Here is a 19,882-nt window from a genome sequence, read left to right on the forward strand (position 1 = left end):
TAAAGCGTGACATGTTTGGCATCTATTTACTCGGCGTAACTTCGTCTTTTAGATTTTACCAAGAAATTGGATTCTGTATTGTTTTTTTTTTTTGTATTAAAACTCAATTTTTTTTTTATTTTTTTTTTTTTTTAAATTGGGTGTTTGAAAAACTGCTGCTCAAATACTGTGACATAAAAAAAAAATTAGCAAAAACCACCAATTTTCTAGGGCCTCCAATAATAATAAATATATTTTCTAGCAAAAATACTGATGTAAACAGGGTGCTAGAAAAGGCCTGGTGTTCAAGTGGTCATGCAAATATCAAAATTCCCTGATGGGTAGATATCAGTCAGGAGGAGTGTAGACCAGTGGTTCTCAACCACAGTCCTCAAGTACGCGCCAACGGGCCTTGTTTTGGGAACTTCCCTTAGATAAAATAGCTCTTATCAATACCATGTAATTGATAGGGATTTAAAGCAGCTGTGCAAAGTTAGGGAAAACCTGAAAACATGGCCCATTGTGGGTACTTGAGGTACCCCCCCCCCCCCCCCCCCCCACACTCATGATGCTGAGCCTCAATAATTGAAACCCAATGAAAGGAGCAGTCAGGCCAGGGAGGAAAGTATTAGATGCTGGACATCCTCCAGCCAGGAAACTAGGTGGGATCTATCTGACCTGCTGCAGTTTCTAGAGAACATTGTGAGAAAAGCAATTTCAGGACAGGAGTCTGTACAACCGTGTAAGACTGAAGGGAAGGCCGAAGTTCAACTTTATAGTAGAGTTAAGCATTAGCTGCCCAGAAGAATTCTCACCAGGTTGTTCCTCGATGAAGACAGACGTAATTTCTCTTCAATCTCCGTTCCAATTTTTTGAACTGTCACTTGGGTCTGCTTGATTGCACACTGGGCCCGATGAAGCCTGCAGGAGTAAAACCATATAAAATATAACAAGGGAAGTGGACACTCTCCAGCCTATATTGGATTTCACTTTTTTTTTCTACTCATTTATTTCATGTTTGCTTCATAACTAGTTCATCTATGCTATGTTGGCAGGGCACCCGGACACGCAACACTAAAGCAAATCCACGTCAAAACATCTTCCAAAAACACACAATAAAAAGAGACCTTTGATTTGGTTAAAATAATTCTCATCAAAAAGGTAGGAGACCTTTAGCCTGAAATCTGATCCAGAAAGTGCTATAAAAAAAAGGTAGCACAAAATGAATTTTCAGATTTGAAGGAACAGTTTATGAAAAAAATATTACATTATCATACAAACTCAATCCTCCAGCCTTTTGGCTAACAGAATCCATACTAGAACATTTAACCAATCAACAAATAAAAAAAGGTCACGTACTGCAAGGGCTGTACAAACCAACCCAGAACACCGGAGCCAGTCAGTCCGAGCCAAGGGCCAGGAAACCGATAACAATAGCAAATGCCACAAACAATTTTGGAAGCGGACATTATCAAACGGACGACTTGGCTTCTGGGATCTGTCCAGTTCCAAAATGAAAAAAAACATGAAGATTAAAGAGTATGTAAACCTTAACAATGAACTTCTGTTATTTGCTCCCCTATGATCTGCTATATATACACAGTGGCTGGAAAATGTATTCATACCAATTATATAATTATTATAACCAAAAACGTAAATGTATTTTACGTGATAGACCAACACAAAGTGGCACATAATTGTGAAGTGAAAGAAAAACGATAAATGGTTTTCAATTTTTTTTTTTTTACAAATAAATGTGAAAAGTGTGGCGTGCATTGTATTCAGCCCCCTTTACGCTGATACCCCTAAGTAAAATCTAGTTCGGGGGTCTTCAAACTAAGGCCCTCCAGTTGTTCAGGTACTAAAATTCCCATCATGCCTAGTCATGTCTGTGAATGATAGAGTTTTACATGCCTCATGGGATGTGTAGTTCCGCAGCAGCTGGAGGGCCGTAGTTTGAGGATCCCTGATCGAGTGGAACCAATTGCCTTCAGAAGTCACCCAATTAGTAAATAGAGTCCACCTGTGTGTAATTTAATCTCAGTAAAAATACAGCTGTTCTGTGAAGCCCTCAGAGGTTTCTTAGAGAACCTTAGTGAACAAACAGCATCAAAGCCAAGGAACACACCAGACAGGTCAGGGATAAAGTTGTGGAGAATTTTAAAGCAGGGTTAGGTTATAAAAAAAAAAGATCCCAAGCTTTGAACATCTCACAGAGCACTGTCCAATCTATCATCCGAAAATAGAAAGAGTATGGCACAACTGCAAACCTACCAAGACATGGACGTTCACCTAAACTGACCGGCCGGGCAAGGAGAGCATTATTCAGAGAGGCAGCCAAGAGGCCCATGATAACTCTGGAGGAGCTGCAGAGATCCACAGCTCAGGTTGGAGAATCTGTCCACAGGACAACTATTAGTCGTGCTCTCCACATATCTGACCTCTCTCTGGAAGAGTGGCAAGAGGAAAGACATTGTTGAAAGAAAGCCATAAGAAGTCCCGTTTGCAGTTTGCGAGAAAAATTTACCTTTTTGGTCTAAAAACAAAATATTATGTGCAGCGGAAAACTAACACCGCACATCACCCTGAACACACCATCCCCACCGTGAAACATGGTGGTGGCAGCATCATGTTGTGGGGATGCTTTTCTTCAGCAGGGACTGGGAAGCTGATCAGAGTTGATGGGAAGATGGATGGAGCCAAATACAGGGCAATCTTAGAAGAAAACCGGCAAAAGACTTGACTGGGGTGGAGGTTCACCTTCTAGCAGGACAACGACCCTAAACATACAGCCAGAGCTACAATGGAATGGTTTTGATCAAAGCATATTCATGTGTTAGAATGGCCGAGTCAAAGTCCAGACCTAAATCCAATTGAGAATCTGTGACAAGACATAAAAATTGCTGTTCACAGATGCTCTCCATGCAATCTGACAGAGCTTGAGCTATTTTGCAAAGAAGAATGGGCAAAATTTCACTCTCTAGATGTGCAAAGCTGGTAGAGACATCCCCAAAAAGACTTGCAGCTGTAATTGCAGTGAAAGGAGGTTCTACAAAGTATTGACTTAGGGGGGCTGAATACAAATGTACCCCACACTTTTCACATTTATTTATAAGACATTTTGAATACCATTTATCATTTTCCTTCCACTTCACAATTATGTGTCTTTGTCTATCACATAAAATCTCAAATAAAATACATTTACGTTTTGGTTGTAACATGACAAAATGTGGAAACTTTCAAGGGGTATGAATACTTTTTCAGGGTACTGTATGACTGAAAATATCTTCCTCACAGGGGAGACCTGCACAGATAAATCAGGGCACTGATCATCAGTGCAGACCCAGCAGTGATGTCAACCAGTGCTGCCTTTCAGTGCCTGCTCATCAGTGGCGCCCATCAGTGCTGTATATTCGTGCCACCTCATCAGTGCAGCCTATCAGCGCACATGAGTGAAGGAGAAAAATTACTTTAAAAAATTTTATAACAAACTAAGAACACATTTTTTTAAATTTTCGGCCTTTTTAAATTTTTATTAGCAAAAAATAAAAACCCATTGGTGAATAAAATACCACCAAAAGAAAGTTCTGTCACAAAAAAAAAAAAAGGATAAAAATTTAATTTGAGTACAGTGTTGCATGACTGCGCAATAGTCATTTAAAGTGTGACAGCGCTGAAAGCTCAAAATTGGCCTGGGTAGGAAGAGGGTGAAAGTGCCCGGTATTGAAGCGGTTAATTGCATTCTTTTCTTTATTGTAAAAAAATCCATTAAAAAAAAAAAAAAAAAAAAAAAAAAAAAAAGATTCAAACAGAAACAGAATGAACAATGTAAATTAAACAGTGGATGTTTTGCAGGTATGGTATATTTTTTTTTACATAGTTATTTTGGTCCGGCTTGGATCAAAGTAATTCTGTACGAGGTGTGACAATTTAATTCCCGGAATGCCTGCGGCGAATAACTATGGTGGCGAGTCACACAGCCATTTGCACTCAAGCCTGTTCTGACAGGTTTCTTACTTGCATCGCCTGGGTCACAGACCAGTTGACTCAGTCCTTACAGAGAAGTAGAAGAAACAAGTACGCATGATGCGATATTGGCGGAAAATAAGTGACAGGAATCTGGAGCAGCGGATTAACATAAAATGGTGTGTGAAGATTGGCAAAAGTGCGACAAACTTTAGCTGTTACTACAGGTATATAGTGAAAATTCTTTGAATGGCAAAGGCGGTTTTTAAGGAGGAGCGGATAGAGGTCCTCGATGACGCAAGAACATGGTACTAAAGTCAACCAACATTGTTACTTGGAAAATCTGAAGAGGTTACGTGAATTTGTTCGGAGGAGTAGACCAGAACTCTACCGGATAAGTGGATTCTCCACCACCACCATGCTCCTGCACATGATGCGTTAAGTGTTTGCGAGTTATTGGCCCAGAAATCCATTCTGAAAGCTTGACCAACCACCTTATCCCCCTGACGTAGCACCCTGCGACTTTTGGCGGTTTCCAAAATTAAAAAGTGCTTTTAGTCCCAGGTTCACACTGGTGCGGTGTGGGGAACCACATGTGATTAGGACAGGAATCACACAGCATTCTTGTTCAAATCACATGAGATTCTTTGCAGTGCATTGGAGCCCATTTATTTTGTATGGCTCGAATCGCATTGCACCCAAAAGATGCATGCACTTTTTTTGCACTGGAATCGGATCGCGATTCAGCCAATTGCACTGTGCTTTGCAAACCGTATTTGGTGTTGTTAGCCCAACATTGACCCCCGCAGCGGTTTGCATGAAAAGAGTGTGGTTGTGATGAGGTGCTGGAAACGCACAGGAATTGCAGCGAATCCCGCACTGCATCAGTGTGAACCGGGACTAAAAGGACACAGATTTAATGACATTCCAGAGACCCAGCGCTCTGCAACAAAGATACCGTGCAGAGTTCAGGAAAACGAATTCCTCAGTGGCACAGTCACAGAAACGAACATCACTTCACAAGAGGACTACTCCGAAAGTGAGAAAAGCTGCTAGTATATAGGAAAGCAAACACTCCATTCCGGGAATTAAATTGTCACACCTTGTATATACCATATCTGGCTGATACTCCTGGAAGCTGAAAATCACTTTAGTAGATGCCGCTATTCCAGTGATCTCCATTTCCTTCTGGGTCCCAAGCTGAGCAGCCAGCCTTTCAGCACTGTGCACACATGTGGTCGTTCTTTCAACACAAGTGCCAATCAGAGAATGATTTGCATTTACCAAATGAATGTGAAGCATTCTCTGACTGAACAAGGTGGAGGAGAGTGTGGCATTACCCACCATCGCTTTACCTGGTCCAATCAGAGAACACTTTAAATTGCAAAACATTCTCTGAATGGTGCCTGCCGCAAGTGTAAAACGAAGACCAGCCACAGTTTCAATCTTGGTCAGTTCAGCAGGAACCAGCCGAGATTGGAACTAGGGTTGCACCGACATTGGTATTGTTGCCAATACTAAGCATTTGCATGCCTATCGGTATTCTTGCAAATGCGGGGATGGCTTCCTCTGCCGAGAGAACACAATGGCTCGGCGGGAAGGATTCCCCCATCGACACTTTCTGTCCGAAAAGAAATTTGCTTTGTGCATGGCCTTCTGGACAGCTGTCGCTAGAATAAGTTTCCCCACTGAAAAATGCCACCTCTATTCCTGTTCTGGTGACAGGAATGTTGAATTTTCAAAAGGTTAGATTACGTCTTTTTTTTTTTTTTTTTTTTTTTTTTTTTTTTTTTTTTTTAGGTCCGGTGACAGTGTCCCCAGACGCTGATGTGACACCAGGAGATTTATCCACACCACGCATTTTGGCTCCAAATTCTCAGAGGTGTCAACCTCTCTGAGCTTTATACCAATTTTCTACAGTGTCCAAACAGACTATATAACCAGATTAATGCTGGCTTTATCATCAACACCGTTGCTGCCTTAGATTTGTGTTGGTGTTAATCTATCTCCTTGGACATATCTACATAAATCTGCCTATCAACAACATACCACACTAATTTTCTTGCGTCTGACAATTACACGACTGTTATGCTCCTGAAGATGAAGCGTTTTCGTACGTGCAACGTGTCGAGCGACTGAATGAATTTTGTGCCTGACCCACAGTATTCCTCCTTTACTTGGATAGTACTCCGGGAACTCTAACTGCTGTCTGTTTGAATGTATTACTATAACTTGGGACTACAATAAGTGGTGTCAGAGTTTGTGTGTGGGGCTTATAACAACATTTCCTATGAATTTTATATGTTATACTTACTTTTTTAATCAACTGCTTACCAAATAAAAACAATTTATTACTTTTAGACGACTTATCCGTGTGCCTAAAAAGTCAATTTTTCTAGCTAGTTTTTTCTAGTGCCCGACAGTTACAGCAGGGGCAAATCGAGACAGTAAATCGCTCTAATTGGTATACAAATAGTAATACAAAATGACAGGAGGTCTAACCCCTCACCACCCAGAAAACAAAAAAGACAAAAAAAAAAACCACAAAAAAGCACAACAAAAACGCACAAAAACACAAAAAAACAAAAACACAAAAAAACAAAAACACAAAAAAACAAAAACAAACAAAACTGATACACTAAAGAATTATGAGCACATTGTGCAGAAAGATGGAGGTGGAGGGTTTTAAGACTGCAGGTGTGATAATAACTGGTTTATTCATCTTGTATCCCCTTCAAGCTTTACTTGCTAAACAGCGCACAATATTACACAGCGGTGGGTCTCCCAACAAGCTGGAATTCCCTTTAAAACCACCCAGACACTGAAATGATTATGATCCTATTTAACGGTAAACCTAGCCCCCCCCCCATCTATTATCAGAGCCCAGTTTGTTCGCATTTTTCAGTAACGCCGTCTAGACAGGAGAGAATGACAATTTCAGGTGTGAAAGTGACTCGCAATAATAGCAAGCTGACAAAAAAGCCAGCCAAGACACCTTGTGCTTTCATCACTACTAAAAAGGTGTAAAAGGATTCGGATAGAACTGAAAGCGGAAAACATTAAACATTTATGCCCATGAAATGATTACAGCGGGCGAATTTATAAGCGGTTTGTACTCTGAACTGAAAAACTGCGCATATTTGTTAACCAGTAGACACTTGGAAATTTTGAAAAATATCAGTTCATCTGTGTTATGGTGGCCATAAACGCTTCAATAAAATGATCAATTTCTTTCAATCGAAATCTAGGATCTATAGCCAACAACCCATTTGATCAATGTACCATACACAGGGAAGTACCGTATATACTCGAGTATAAGCCGACCTGAATATAAGCCGAGGCACCTAATCTTACCACAAAAAACTGGGAAAACTTAGACTCAAGTATAAGCCTAGGGTGAGAAATGCGCAGCTACTGTAAGTGGAAAAGAGGGTCAACAATGCCCATTTGCAGCCTCACTGTGCCCATTTGCATGCCATATGTCCCCCAAACTTCACACTCAGTAGTTAATGGTTCCTAGATGCCCCCTAGCTGCAGCCAAAATTTGGGGTCTCTGAACCCAAAGGGTCCCGAAATGACATTGCTGCAGATGGACACAGTTGAACGAATTTGGGGCCCCGTATCCCGGGGTCACTTGGTGCCAAGAACCCCAAATTTGGTGTGCAAACCCAGTGGAACCAGCACTACAACATATCCAAAGCTGGGGTTCCTAGCACCAAGTGGCCCCGAGATACAGGGCCCCAAACTCGGTTCGGAAAATGTCAAGTACTTTTCTGCAGCAGAGAAGGAGATTTTCCAAACCAACTTTGGAGCCCCATATCTTGGGGCCACTTGGTGCTAGGAACCCCAGCTTTGGATGTGTTATAGTGCTAGTTCCACTGGGTTTGCACACCAAATTGGGGTTCCCAGCACCAAGTGGCCCTGAGATACGGGGCCACAAAGTCGGTTCGGAAAATGTCATTCTTTGCACCAGAAAAGTGCTTGACTCGAGTATAAGCCGAAGGGGGCACTTTCAGCAAAAGAAAAAAGTGCTGAAAAACTCGGCTTATACTCGAGTATATACAGTAGATTTTGATTGATAGTTAAAAATACGATCATAACTAACAATCGTAAGTAACTGATTTAATTTCAATTTCCACCATGTAACCTCATAATCTGATCAATTGAAATACGATTGTATTCACGAACAAAGCATCTTAGTGCTGCAGAGAGATGCAAATTGATCCATTCGGAATCCGTCTGGTCTGTACTGGCTGAAGAGGACAGAAAGCTGTGGGGACTTCAAATCCCCACACCATTGGAATGGCTTTGCGGGAGCCATGACAGTTTAGGATCACAGTGTGAAGGAATGTAAAGAACAAAATCATCAAAATGCCTATTTTCTTATGTGTATACATATTTCTATGCAACGCCTTACTTATTATATAGTAAAACAGCTCAGCTCTGCTTTGGAACCAAAGATGGCGTCTACCCCCTACTACCCCCGCACTGGAGGTATGAGGAAGTAAAGAAGAAGAACCAACAACCACCAATCCTCCAGCATCAAGTTTCTGCATTCTTCTTGTATTTCAGCCAATAAGATGTACCTTTTAGACTGACCACATTTACATAGTAGTGACGTATAATCGATTGATCTCTGTGTATAAAACGTTGGGCACCGCCCTGCAATAAACAGAGATGAGGAAGTAATCGACCTGAGCAGATGTCTGAGTGGTTACTTCTGCCGTGCACGCACATCTACACTACAAAATTAGGAACAGCAGCAGACAACATCTAATTTGAACCCGATTGCGGTTCAGATCCATCACAACGGGAGGTAAGTACAGTGGTGACCGGCGAGGTGGGGGAGGGGGTCCGATGTTAGGTCACCTCTAGAGAGGCACTGAAAAGTCGGCCGCCAAAACAGATTGGCCAAAAATGGTGTTATCTGCATTTTGATGATCCGAAAACACAGGGAAGTAGATTTTGTACCATGATGATCCGAAAAAAAAAAAAAAACCTATGCGATTTTGCCACTCACGCGATTCTACCGCGCTTATGGCGAGTTTTCATAGGACATGGGACTCAAAAACTACATCAAAAACATGGGTGCGTTAAGGATACGTTCTTGCGTGTGTTTTTTTAAACCTGTTCAAGACTGCCCACCGCACATACAGTATCTCACAAAAGTAAGTACACCCCTCACCCCCCTTTGTAAATATTTTATTTCATATTTTCATGCGACAACACTGAAGAAATGACACTTTGCTACAATGTAAAGTAGTGAGTGTCCAGCTTGTATAACAGTGTAAATTTGCTGTCCCCTCAAAATAACTCAACACACAGCCATTAATGTCTAAACCGCAAACAAAATGGTAAAATGGCTAATTTGGGCCCAATTTGGACATTTTCACTTAGGGGTGTACTGACTTTTGTTGCCAGCGGTTTAGACATTAATGGCTGTGTGTTGAGTTATTTTGAAGGGACAGCAAATTTACACTGTTATACAAGCTGTATACTCACTACTTTACATTGTCGCAAAGTGTCATTTCTTCAGTGTTGTCACATGAAAAGATATAGTAAAATATTTACAAATATGTGAGGGGTGTACTCACTTTTGTGAGATACTGTATACTGCGGCAGGACGGCGCTTAGCGCCAGATTATGTACATAGTACGTGATCCGCACGCCAAGTGCGCCCCAGGCACCTTGGCTCTTGTCGGCCGTTGATTGGTCGCTGGCACCCGATGATCAGCTCTGGACTCCGAAGAGACCCGTGTAGGTAAACACAGGACTCTCTTCTGACAGCAGAAATGTGCTGTTTGTTTTCTTCCTGCAAAGCACATTGTTTAGTAAAAGCAGCACACATAGTACATAGTGCCACATGTTGGCCACACATTTAACCCCTTTGATCGCCCTAGATGTTAACCCCTTCCCTACCAGTGTTACTAGTGCAGTGACTGATCAGTGTTAAAAATATGCACTGTCACTGGTTCCCAAAAAAGTGTCAGGTGTCCGATTTGTCTGCCACAATATCGCAGTCCCGGTACAAATCGCTGATTGCAGCCATTACTAGTAAAAAATAAATAAATAAAAAAATTCCATAAATATAACCTATAGTTTGTAGACCCTATAACCTTTGTGCAAACCAATCAATATACGCTTATTGGGATTTTGTTTACCAAAAATATTTAGAAGAATACATTTTGCCCTAAATTGAGGAAATTTGTTTTTTTAAATTATTTTTTATTGGATTTGTTTTATAGCAGAAGGTAAAAATTAGTTTTTTGTTTTATTTTTCAAAATTGTTGGTTTTTGTTAATAAGAGCAAAAAATAATACCCACAGAGGTGATCAAATACCACCAAAAGAAAGCTCTATTTGTGGGGGAAAAGGGACATCAAATTGTATTTGTGTACAGTGTTGCACGACAGCGCAATTGTCAGTTAAAGCAACGCAGTGCTGTATCGCAAAAAAATGGCCTGGTCATGAAAAGGGGGCAAGTGGTTAACTGACCAAAAAATGCATCAAGCAGGATTTTTAACACTACAGAGGAAGCACAACGGACCAGTGTGAAGACATACACAGAATTTAAAGGGATACATTTTTCGAGTTTTTTTGTGCTAAAAAAAGGTGCCAATAATGGGCAACAAATTCATATATATTTAAAGTGTAAGTTCACCTTTACAGAAAATCTGTAAGGTGAACTTTCACTGGACCCCCTTCTCCACCCCCCCCCCCCCCCCGGGTCCCGCTGTACCTGAGGCCGACGATCACCCCCGCTAGGAGACATCAGGTCGCCGATTCACCGGTCTAGGGATTTGAAATCCCTGTGGCTCTCTTCTCCCTCCACTGACAGGACAGGCTAGGTGGGTTCTGAATGGTCGGCGCCGTCCATGTGATGGCGCCGACCATTTAGAATGCCTCCTATATGTAACTTTACGAGGTACGTTTAGGAGATTAGGCCGCGGGGATTTCCAATGGACCAGTAAAGCGGCGACCCGATGTCTCCTAGGGGGTGCTCGCTGGCCTCAGGTACATCGGGACGGGGGAGCTGGGTAGGGGGTTCAGTGTAAGTTCATCTTACTGATTTTTTGTAAAGGTGAACTTATCCTTTAAATTCATTATATTGATTAAAAAGTTGAACACAATTCTATATAAAACGAATATATAAAAATATAGATAAAAAAAAAAATTATATATATATATATATATATATATATATATATATATATATATATATATATATTTATTTTTTTTTCCCCCTAAACTGGCACTAAAATTTCCATTAGCTGCACCTCTAATCATCTTAACAGATTTTTTGCAAAGGTGAACTTACACTTTAAGCGCCTTTGACTGACATGCCCAGAAGAAGTATACTATAAAGTGAGTGTCAGGAAAGAGTCAGAATTCCTTATGTCTATATTTTTTACAGGTCAGTGACTCAAACAGCACTGAGTGCTCGTTCACACCAGATGCAGTTCCGTGCGTTTTTTTCTTCTGCACTAAAATAACATGCACAGTGTTTTCCATGTATTCCAATGTCTCTAGTACACACTATGCAGTTTCCAGTGCAGAAACTAACCAGAAACTGACTGCATTGGTGTGACCTAGAGCCATTGTGCATGCATTTTTAGCGCAGAAATTTTTTTTACGGCGCTCGGTGGGGGGAGTCGTGACATCACCAGACTCCCCGCCCACCTCTACACTCCCCTTGGCCAGGCAGCGTCGTGAGGACGAACCTCATGTGCTTGTTCAGTGAAAGTGCACAATAGAAACAGAGCGCGTTCTGGGAAGAAGCAGAGTGCGCTCACGGCCCTGTCACTCCTGCGCATGTGCTATACACTGTTCGAAGAAGGGGGGGGGGGGGGCTTGGGAGATGTGAAAATGGGACTGCTGGTGCATTTTCTTACTGAAAAAAAGATAAGAGGATTGCTCAGAGCTGGATTAACTCTTCGTGGCAAGACTGGGCACAAATGACATGACATCCTCTACTGTACTAGGTAGAAATCTTAATTAGAATTTTTTTTTTTTTTTTGGGTTTACATCCACTTTAGGCCCCTTTCACACATGCGGATCGTTCATTTCATGAGTTCAGTCACGTCAAAACGGATTAAGTTTTCATCGTCCGATAAATTTTTTTAGAAACAGAAGAAAAACAGAGCTTTGATCAGTTTCAAAAAACGGATGACAGATGTGGATGTAAACGGATGTAAATGGATGATCATCCATTTACATCCATTTTTCCAAAGGAATGCATTGATGTCCATTTTTCATCAGTCAACAGATGAATGAAAAATGGACAAACTGACAGCATGTGTGAAAGAGGCCTTAAGTATGACCTTGGGGAGATGTAGACTACAATACTGCAATCGCTGATCAGAAAATGATATCACCTGTGATGTATTTCAGTTATCCTGTAAATCTGGCCTGTTAGTAGGTCCTGAGGACATGAGTTGAGAACCACTGATCTAAGGCCTCATGAGACTTTCAATACACAGGGCCGAACTTTTCTCATTGTTCGCAAGAGGAGCACATGAAACCCGGCTCCTGACTGCCAAAACAGAAAAGAACTCCCACAGGTTTGTCAAGCCTACCCACTGGACAAGGAAACAACACCGGCATGCAAGTTGAGTGGTGACCCTCTGTCCCCTCATGTGTACTGGCTTTCTGCCCTTGTGATATACGGCGGTCTCCGCTTACTGTCACACATTGTGTAATACTGCTGTTAGGGACCTTTTCAGGCTGATAAAGGAGACGGTCAGTGCAATGTGTTCCTAACAGTATGAGTAGCCCAATCTTCAAAACAAAAGCTGCAAGGTATGGACTTTTTAAATGGCGACGAGTTAGAGATCTATTTCATAACTTGGTTGCCCTCACGTTTTTGAGTTACGCCCTAGTTTACAGCTAGGCTGTGATTACATTTGACCTCAGTTACATTGTTTGTTTTAGCTAGTATACATTTATCCTGTTTTTTCTGATATCAGCAAAGTGCGCGGATCAGATTCAGCGGATTACTTTTGTTTTTGTTTAGTTGAAACCGTGCTTTGCCAATGCAGACCTCCACCGGTGTATATACTTGCTTCACGTTCACTTGCCGACTGCTCCATTCACCCAAGGGAGTGAAAGCAAAGCCCATTGTTGCCTACAAATTGATGAACTCACAGCTCACACAGGGATATGGACTCAACTGAGTGCACCAATTCGCTCCTCTATACCCAGAAAGCCATTACTATTAAAAAAAAAAAAAAAAAAAAAAAGCCATAAAATCTATCCCCTTATTTTGTAGACGTGATAACTTTTGCGGAAACCACGCAAACGTTTTATTATACCAAAAAAATATGTAGCAGAATACATATCGGCTGACTGATGAATACATTTCTTTTTTTTACATATTTTTTTCTAGATATGTTTTATAGCAGAAAGTAAAAAAGGTCTTTCAAAATTGTCGCCCTTTTTTTGTTTATAGCGCAAAAAATAAAAACCACGAAGGTGATCAAATACCACCAAAATAAAGCTCTATTCAAGGGAGGGGGGGACAGACATAAATTTTGTTTGGTTACAATGTTGCACGACTGTGCAATTAATTGTCAGTTAAAACAAGGCAGTGTCGCAAAAAACAGCCTGGTCAGGAAGGGGGTAAAACTTTCCAGGGCTGAAGTGATTAACCAGACACTGATAGAAGTCACAAGACTGCTATATACTGCTGATGCGAAAAGATATTTAGCAGTTTATATTTACTAAAATAATTGCATTTCCATGTTCTGTGTACTGTGGGAGACCAGACAGTGAATGCAGAGTCCTGGGTTTAGCAACACTTTAATAGCCCTGTAATCTATTTCTTATGAAATTGTAGATAGACACGATCTTCTGAAGCTGAGAGCATTAGAAGTGACTTTTTTGAGTGTCACTTCAGATAGGTAACCCCTCCTCCCACATAAAAGGTTTACATTTTTCGTCATACATGCCGTTTATGATGTGTAAGGTCATCCTTCTCCCATTGTGTCTTATAATGGGTGGTCCTCAATCATTCAGAGAGCTGGGCTGATATAATGACATCAGCTGGTTACTTGCAGCATTGTGTTATCAGCGCAGGGAGCCAATTTTGACACACACTACCAGTGGGTGGGGTGTGTCTGTGACACCCGGGGTTTACAGGTAATGGGTTAAATGACTAGGTGTCATTCAACCTGGAAGAGTGGGAGCAGCAGCAGACCCTATGAGGAATACATCGAAGAGGGTCAAATATCAGAGCCTAGTATAAAAAAAATAAATAAATCTGTTGGAGCAACTATCCATGTGGCTCTCTGTCCATTACGTATCCCATTGAGGTCCATTGTTGGAGTTGGTCTTCTGGTTGGAAGTCGTGTCGTCTGTGACAGTTTCCCCTGGGTGTGTGACCCTACGATTGACCCATTGGGTGTACACTCATTTCGGTTTAATTGCTCCTGTAAGCCTTTTCACTCTCTGGTGGTGGATCACTTATCAAGTTTGGGCACGTTTTCCTTTGTCACATCTTTATCCAGTTCAAGTGTCACTTATTTTTAACCTCGTTTTGGATATCTACAATTTATTGTTTGGTTCACCTGTCCAAACACAAAGGACTATAATTTATTTTTATTTTTTCCTTCACTTCATTGGACATCATTCATTTATATTTTGATTGTCACATAATATATCAATTTTTTGGTTTATTATACACGTATATTTAGTGTCTACATCTATCATTTTTTTTTATTGTTTGAGTTTCTTATAGATAGATAGGATAGATATTTATTTTTTTTTTTTTCAGTTTATTCTGAGCGCTGCACTTACTGTTCACCTATAAAATCTCCTTGACTGAATAAGGACTGCTCTAATATTTCTCAGAAAGGTACCGGATACTTTGACCCTAGTATTAAAAACAAAAAAAACAAAAACAAAAAACACCACACCTTCACCCAAAATCAAAACAAACATTTAGTGAATGCTGCGATTAGCAGATCTTCTCAAAACTGGTATGAGAAGAGGTCACCAACGTTTCACCCAAGTTTCAGAGGCACAATCGCCCTTAAAGTCTTATGGCACAATTAGCATAATATTAAAAACAGCCTAGCAGCGGAAAGTAGGAATAGTTAAACCTTCGGCTCTGGAAACCTCCGATATGGTCGTCATACATGACAAGTCAAAACATATGGTTACAGCAGCTCCAGTCAACCATATCAGATTGCAATGAACCATCAAGAAACTGCTTGCTGAATGGAGGGAATCTCTTCCGAGGTCCAGGGGCTTAGAGGAAAGATCTCAGGGTATTAATAATGATTGCCTCAGTGACAGGCATTCAATCAGGAAGGAACGCTGCAAATCTTCCTGTGCTCAGGAAAATGTCAGTTCCCAGTTGCAGAGGCTCGCCTGCGGCAGCTATGCTTAGATGGCAGCGGAAACGGCTTCACTCATGCAGACGCAACACGTACAGGTTCCTGTTCTGCTAAACGTGTGAGACGGAGGGATGTTATTGCAGGGACTGCGGTGAAAAACGCCACACTATGTGCTTAAGAATAACAATTAATATGCAGTAATGTGTGGCTGGAACAACATTCTAAAACGCTTTCCCCTTATTTCATGATGAGGCTATGGGGAAACAAAGTCCACCGGGAGGAGAGCTTGGGTAGGTTTCAATGATCTTGGTTAGAAAAAAAAAAGCAGGGGAATGTAAAACTTACTTTGTTTCTTTTTTTTTTACAGAATGCAATCAAGAAAGCAGAAGTTTAGGTTTGCGTACCCATTACCATATATATATATATATTTATTACACACACACACACATATATATATATATATATATATATATATATATATATATATATATATATATATATATATATATATATATATATATACACATATACACACACACATACATATATACACACACACACACACACACACACACACACACACACACACACACACATATATATACACACCCTGGCAGAATTTATGATTTATTGGCAATTTTTCTGAGAATATGAATGATACTAAACAAAAAAACTTTTCTTTCACTCATGGTTAGTGTTTGGCTGAAGCCATTTATTATCAAATCAACTGTGATTACCATTTTTAAATCATGACAGCAGACATTTTAGACAATTTTATGCTCCCAACTTTGTGGGAACAGTTTGGGGATGGCCTCTTCCTGTTCCAACATGACTGCGCACCAGTGTACAAAGCAAGATCCAATTTCCCTTAATTTGCAGGGACTTCCTCTCATTTCCTGTTTGGCTATGGGACAGGAAGTGAAGGCAATCTCCCAATGGGACAAAGATGGAAAACAAACCTTGCAGGGGTTACTTACAACTCTTACTTGCTATCCAAAAAGAATATTACATTTTTTACCTATAGTTCTACTTTAACAGCTTGCTGACTGCTGCACGCAGATGTACATCGGCAGATTGGCGTACCTGTACGTCCCTTTAAGTTTGCCCCCTATCGGGCGGGCACGCACACGCCGCGGGAGCATGCTAGCGTGTCCCAGGAACTCCATGTTTGCCAGCGGTCCGCGATTGCGGTGTGGAGAGGTAGAACGGGGAGATGCCTATGTAAACAAGGCATTTCCCCGTTCTGCCTAGTGACATGACAGAGATCACCGCTCCCTGTCATCGGGAGCAGTGATCTCTGTCATGTCAGTGGTGGCCCATACACACCCCCCCACGCCCCAGTTAGAATCACTCCCTAGGACACACTTAACCCCTTGATCGCCCCCTAGTGTTTAACCCCTTCCCTGCCATGTCATTTATACAGTAATCAATGCATTTTTATAGCACTGATCGCTGTATAAATGACAATGTTCCCAAAATGGTGTCAAAAGTGTCCGATATGTCTGCCATAATGTTACAGTCACGATAAAAATCGCAGATCACCGCCATTACTAATAAAACATTTTTAAAAAATGCTATAAATCTATTCCCTATTTTGTAGGCGCTATAACTTTTGTGCAAACCAATCAATATACGCTTTTTTTACCAAAAATATGTAGAATACATATCGGCTTTTTATATATTTTTAGGGATATCTATTATAGCAAAAAAAAATGTTTGTTCAAAATTGTCGCTCTTTTGTTTATAGTGCAAAAAAAAAAAAAAAAAAACGCAGGAGGTGATCAAATACCACCAAAAGAAAGCTCTATTTGTGGGGAAAAAAGGACGTCTATTTGCGCGGGTGCAACGTCGCAGGACCGCGCAATTGTCAGTTAAAGGGACGCAGTGCCCTATCGCAAAAAGTGCTCTGGTCAGGAAGGGGGTAAATCCTTCCGGGGCTGAAGTGGTTCATTTACAGCATTGTTTTCACACCTGCCTAAAACTTTTGCACAGTAGTGTATGTGTATATATCATTTTGTGACAGGCCGAGATCCTGCTACAGTGAACAGTGGTTGCTTTATAAAGGCCTCCTGGGGTAGAATTTAATTAAAAAAATAAAATTGAACAGATATGGCTTAAAGTTCAGAGACATTTAAAAAATAAATATATAAAATATACTGTACTAAAAACCCCCCAAGTATCTCAGCAAGTGGGGTGGCCAAGCTGCAAAAGATGGATGCCAGAGGTAAGATTACAGCCACTCAGAAGTCTAGCTGTGACCCCCAAGTGACACAGTCTGGCGTGCACCCTGTTTAACTCACATCAAACTCACTATATTTCATTCACATCGCAAGTGACGATGACTTAAACATGAAATATTTACAGTGAAATAGACTGCACACTTCAAACAAGCAGTCCCTTCCCTGTAATCTGCCATTGTCTCTAGACATGTAAAACATAAATAATGTCAAGAAAAAAAAAGAAAAAAAAAAAAAAGTGAGCCAAGAAATGAGATTTTTGGGTAACGGTCTACAAATTAGCGCATTAAGTGCTCTCTATTTATCTTTTACAATCCCTTTGAAGGAATGCGGAGAAAGCGATAAGATTGGCACTGGATTCCTAGACTAAAGCTTTCAATACCGCCCCCTCTACTTAAAGTCTAAGTGTTTGGAGAGGCCGGGGATTTGTCTTGTCAAATGTATCAGGCAGGAGTTTAAATTTAATACAGATCATGTTCTGAGTGACAGCCTGTATGAGGCGCTCTTAGGGGCCACTTAAAAAAAAAAAAAAAAAAAAAAAAAAAAAGAAAGAAATAACAGGGGGTCTGGATTATGCAATGATTGCTCACTTATGATCTTGTGACCAAGCTTTTGCCATTTTTCAAATGGTGATCTTCTCTTTAGGGCTTTGCACTCGTGGAGGTAGTAAAAGTACACCCGTGTTCCTATCGTAGGTTAGAGAGCATAGCCAAACGATTCTCCAAAAGTAAAAGCTATTATTTACAAGGGTTGGTCTGTCTTCCTATATATTTTGCTATGATAAATGATCCGAGGCTCTTGTGTAATCTCTCAGATGACTGATGTAGGTGTGTATTTTCCCCCCTCGTTTTCTTGGGTATCTGGAAATGTTACAACTGTACTATGTATGTGCAAATTGCTTTCCGTGTTATCAGACACAACCACTGCAGACATATTCAGCATGTGACCCAAGACCGTTCAGCTGAGCGTTTAGTAGTACTGCACTGCCACCTTGTGGCGATATTAGCATGTCACAGCTAGATTGGTAAACGGCCAATTGTTTAGCCATTTCCATTGGACTGTACTTGCAGTCATATATTAACCCCCCCCCCCCCAGCATGCTCCTTTTGCTCCAGGATATGCTTAACCACTTCAATACCGGGCACTTATACACCTTCCTGCCCAGGCCAATTTTCAGCTTTCAGCGCTGTCGCACTTTGAATGACAACTGCACGGTGATGCTATGCTGTACCCCAACTAGATTTTTATCATTTTGTTCCCACAAATAGAGCTTTCTTTTGGTGGTTTTTGATCACCTCTGGGATTTCTATTTTCTGCTAAAAAAAAAAAAAAAAAGACAGAAAATGTTGAGAAAAAAAAAAAAGCGCTTTGTTTCCATTACAAAACTTTGTAAATAAGTGAGTTTTCTCCTTCACTGATGGGGCTGCACTGACGGGCACTGATAAAGGCGGCACTGACGGGCATCAGTGTTAATTTAGTCGAATAAAACATTTTAATCGACTAAATGACTACTATTTTAGTCGACTAAAATATGTCAAACTATTGAGATGACTAAAATACGACTAAAACTAAAAGCCATTTTAGTCAAAAGACTATGACTAAAACTAAATGCAATTACTGAAATGTACTGGAGATTTAGTCGACTAAATACGACTAACACAATTGCAGAAGACTAAAATGGGACTAAAACTAAAATTAACACTGGCACCAATGAGATGGCACTGATGAGTACACATAGGTGGCACAGCTGGGCACTGATAGGTGGCAAGGATGAGCACTGATGGATGCCAATCAGTGCCAAATAATAATGCCTGCCAATCAGTGATGTCCATTGTGGGCACTGATTGGCATTCCTGTCGGTCTAGGGTGGCATGCCTGGCTGGGGGGGGGGGGCTGCGCTGATAATCAGCACAGACCCCCCCGTCAGAGGAGCAGCTGATCGGCTTTCCCCTACTCGTGAGGAAAAGCCAATCAACAGCTCTTCCTGTTTACATCGTGATTGGACACGGCTGATCACGTGGTAAAGAGTCTCTATCAGAGACTCTTTACCTAGATCGGAGTTGCGGTGTGTCAGACTGACACACCGCTACAACGATCGCCGCAATGCGTGCCCTGGGGGCGTGCAGCGGCTTGATATTCTGGCAATCTCATATGACCTGCGGTCAGGATATCGAAACCACTCTGCCGACATGATATTGCTATATGGCGGGCAAGTGGTTAACCAACCTTGTGTTGGGTTCCAAGTATCTGTATGTCTTTTTTTTGCTGCCAAAAGAAGGAATGCTTCCTGTTTTCTTAACCATTTGAGCTCTGGAAGATTTTACCCCCTTCGCAATATGGCCACTTTATGCTATTTAGCACTGCG

At 41.1% G+C, this 19,882-nt stretch overlaps 1 protein-coding gene across 1 annotated transcript in view; it reads right to left on the minus strand.

Annotated features, from left to right (window-relative positions):
• The window catches only part of UVRAG (UV radiation resistance associated), a 94,104-nt gene that overhangs the window by 20,995 nt on the left and 53,227 nt on the right, over window positions 1-19,882 (minus strand). Inside the window, exon 7 of the mRNA XM_073612879.1 lies at window positions 795-900. Coding sequence (XP_073468980.1) covers window positions 795-900 — 106 coding nt within the window. The remainder of the gene's footprint in view (window positions 1-794; window positions 901-19,882) is intronic.

The sequence above is a fragment of the Aquarana catesbeiana genome, linkage group LG02 (assembly GCF_042186555.1).
Source record: "Aquarana catesbeiana isolate 2022-GZ linkage group LG02, ASM4218655v1, whole genome shotgun sequence".
Taxonomy (NCBI): Eukaryota; Metazoa; Chordata; class Amphibia; order Anura; family Ranidae; genus Aquarana; species Aquarana catesbeiana.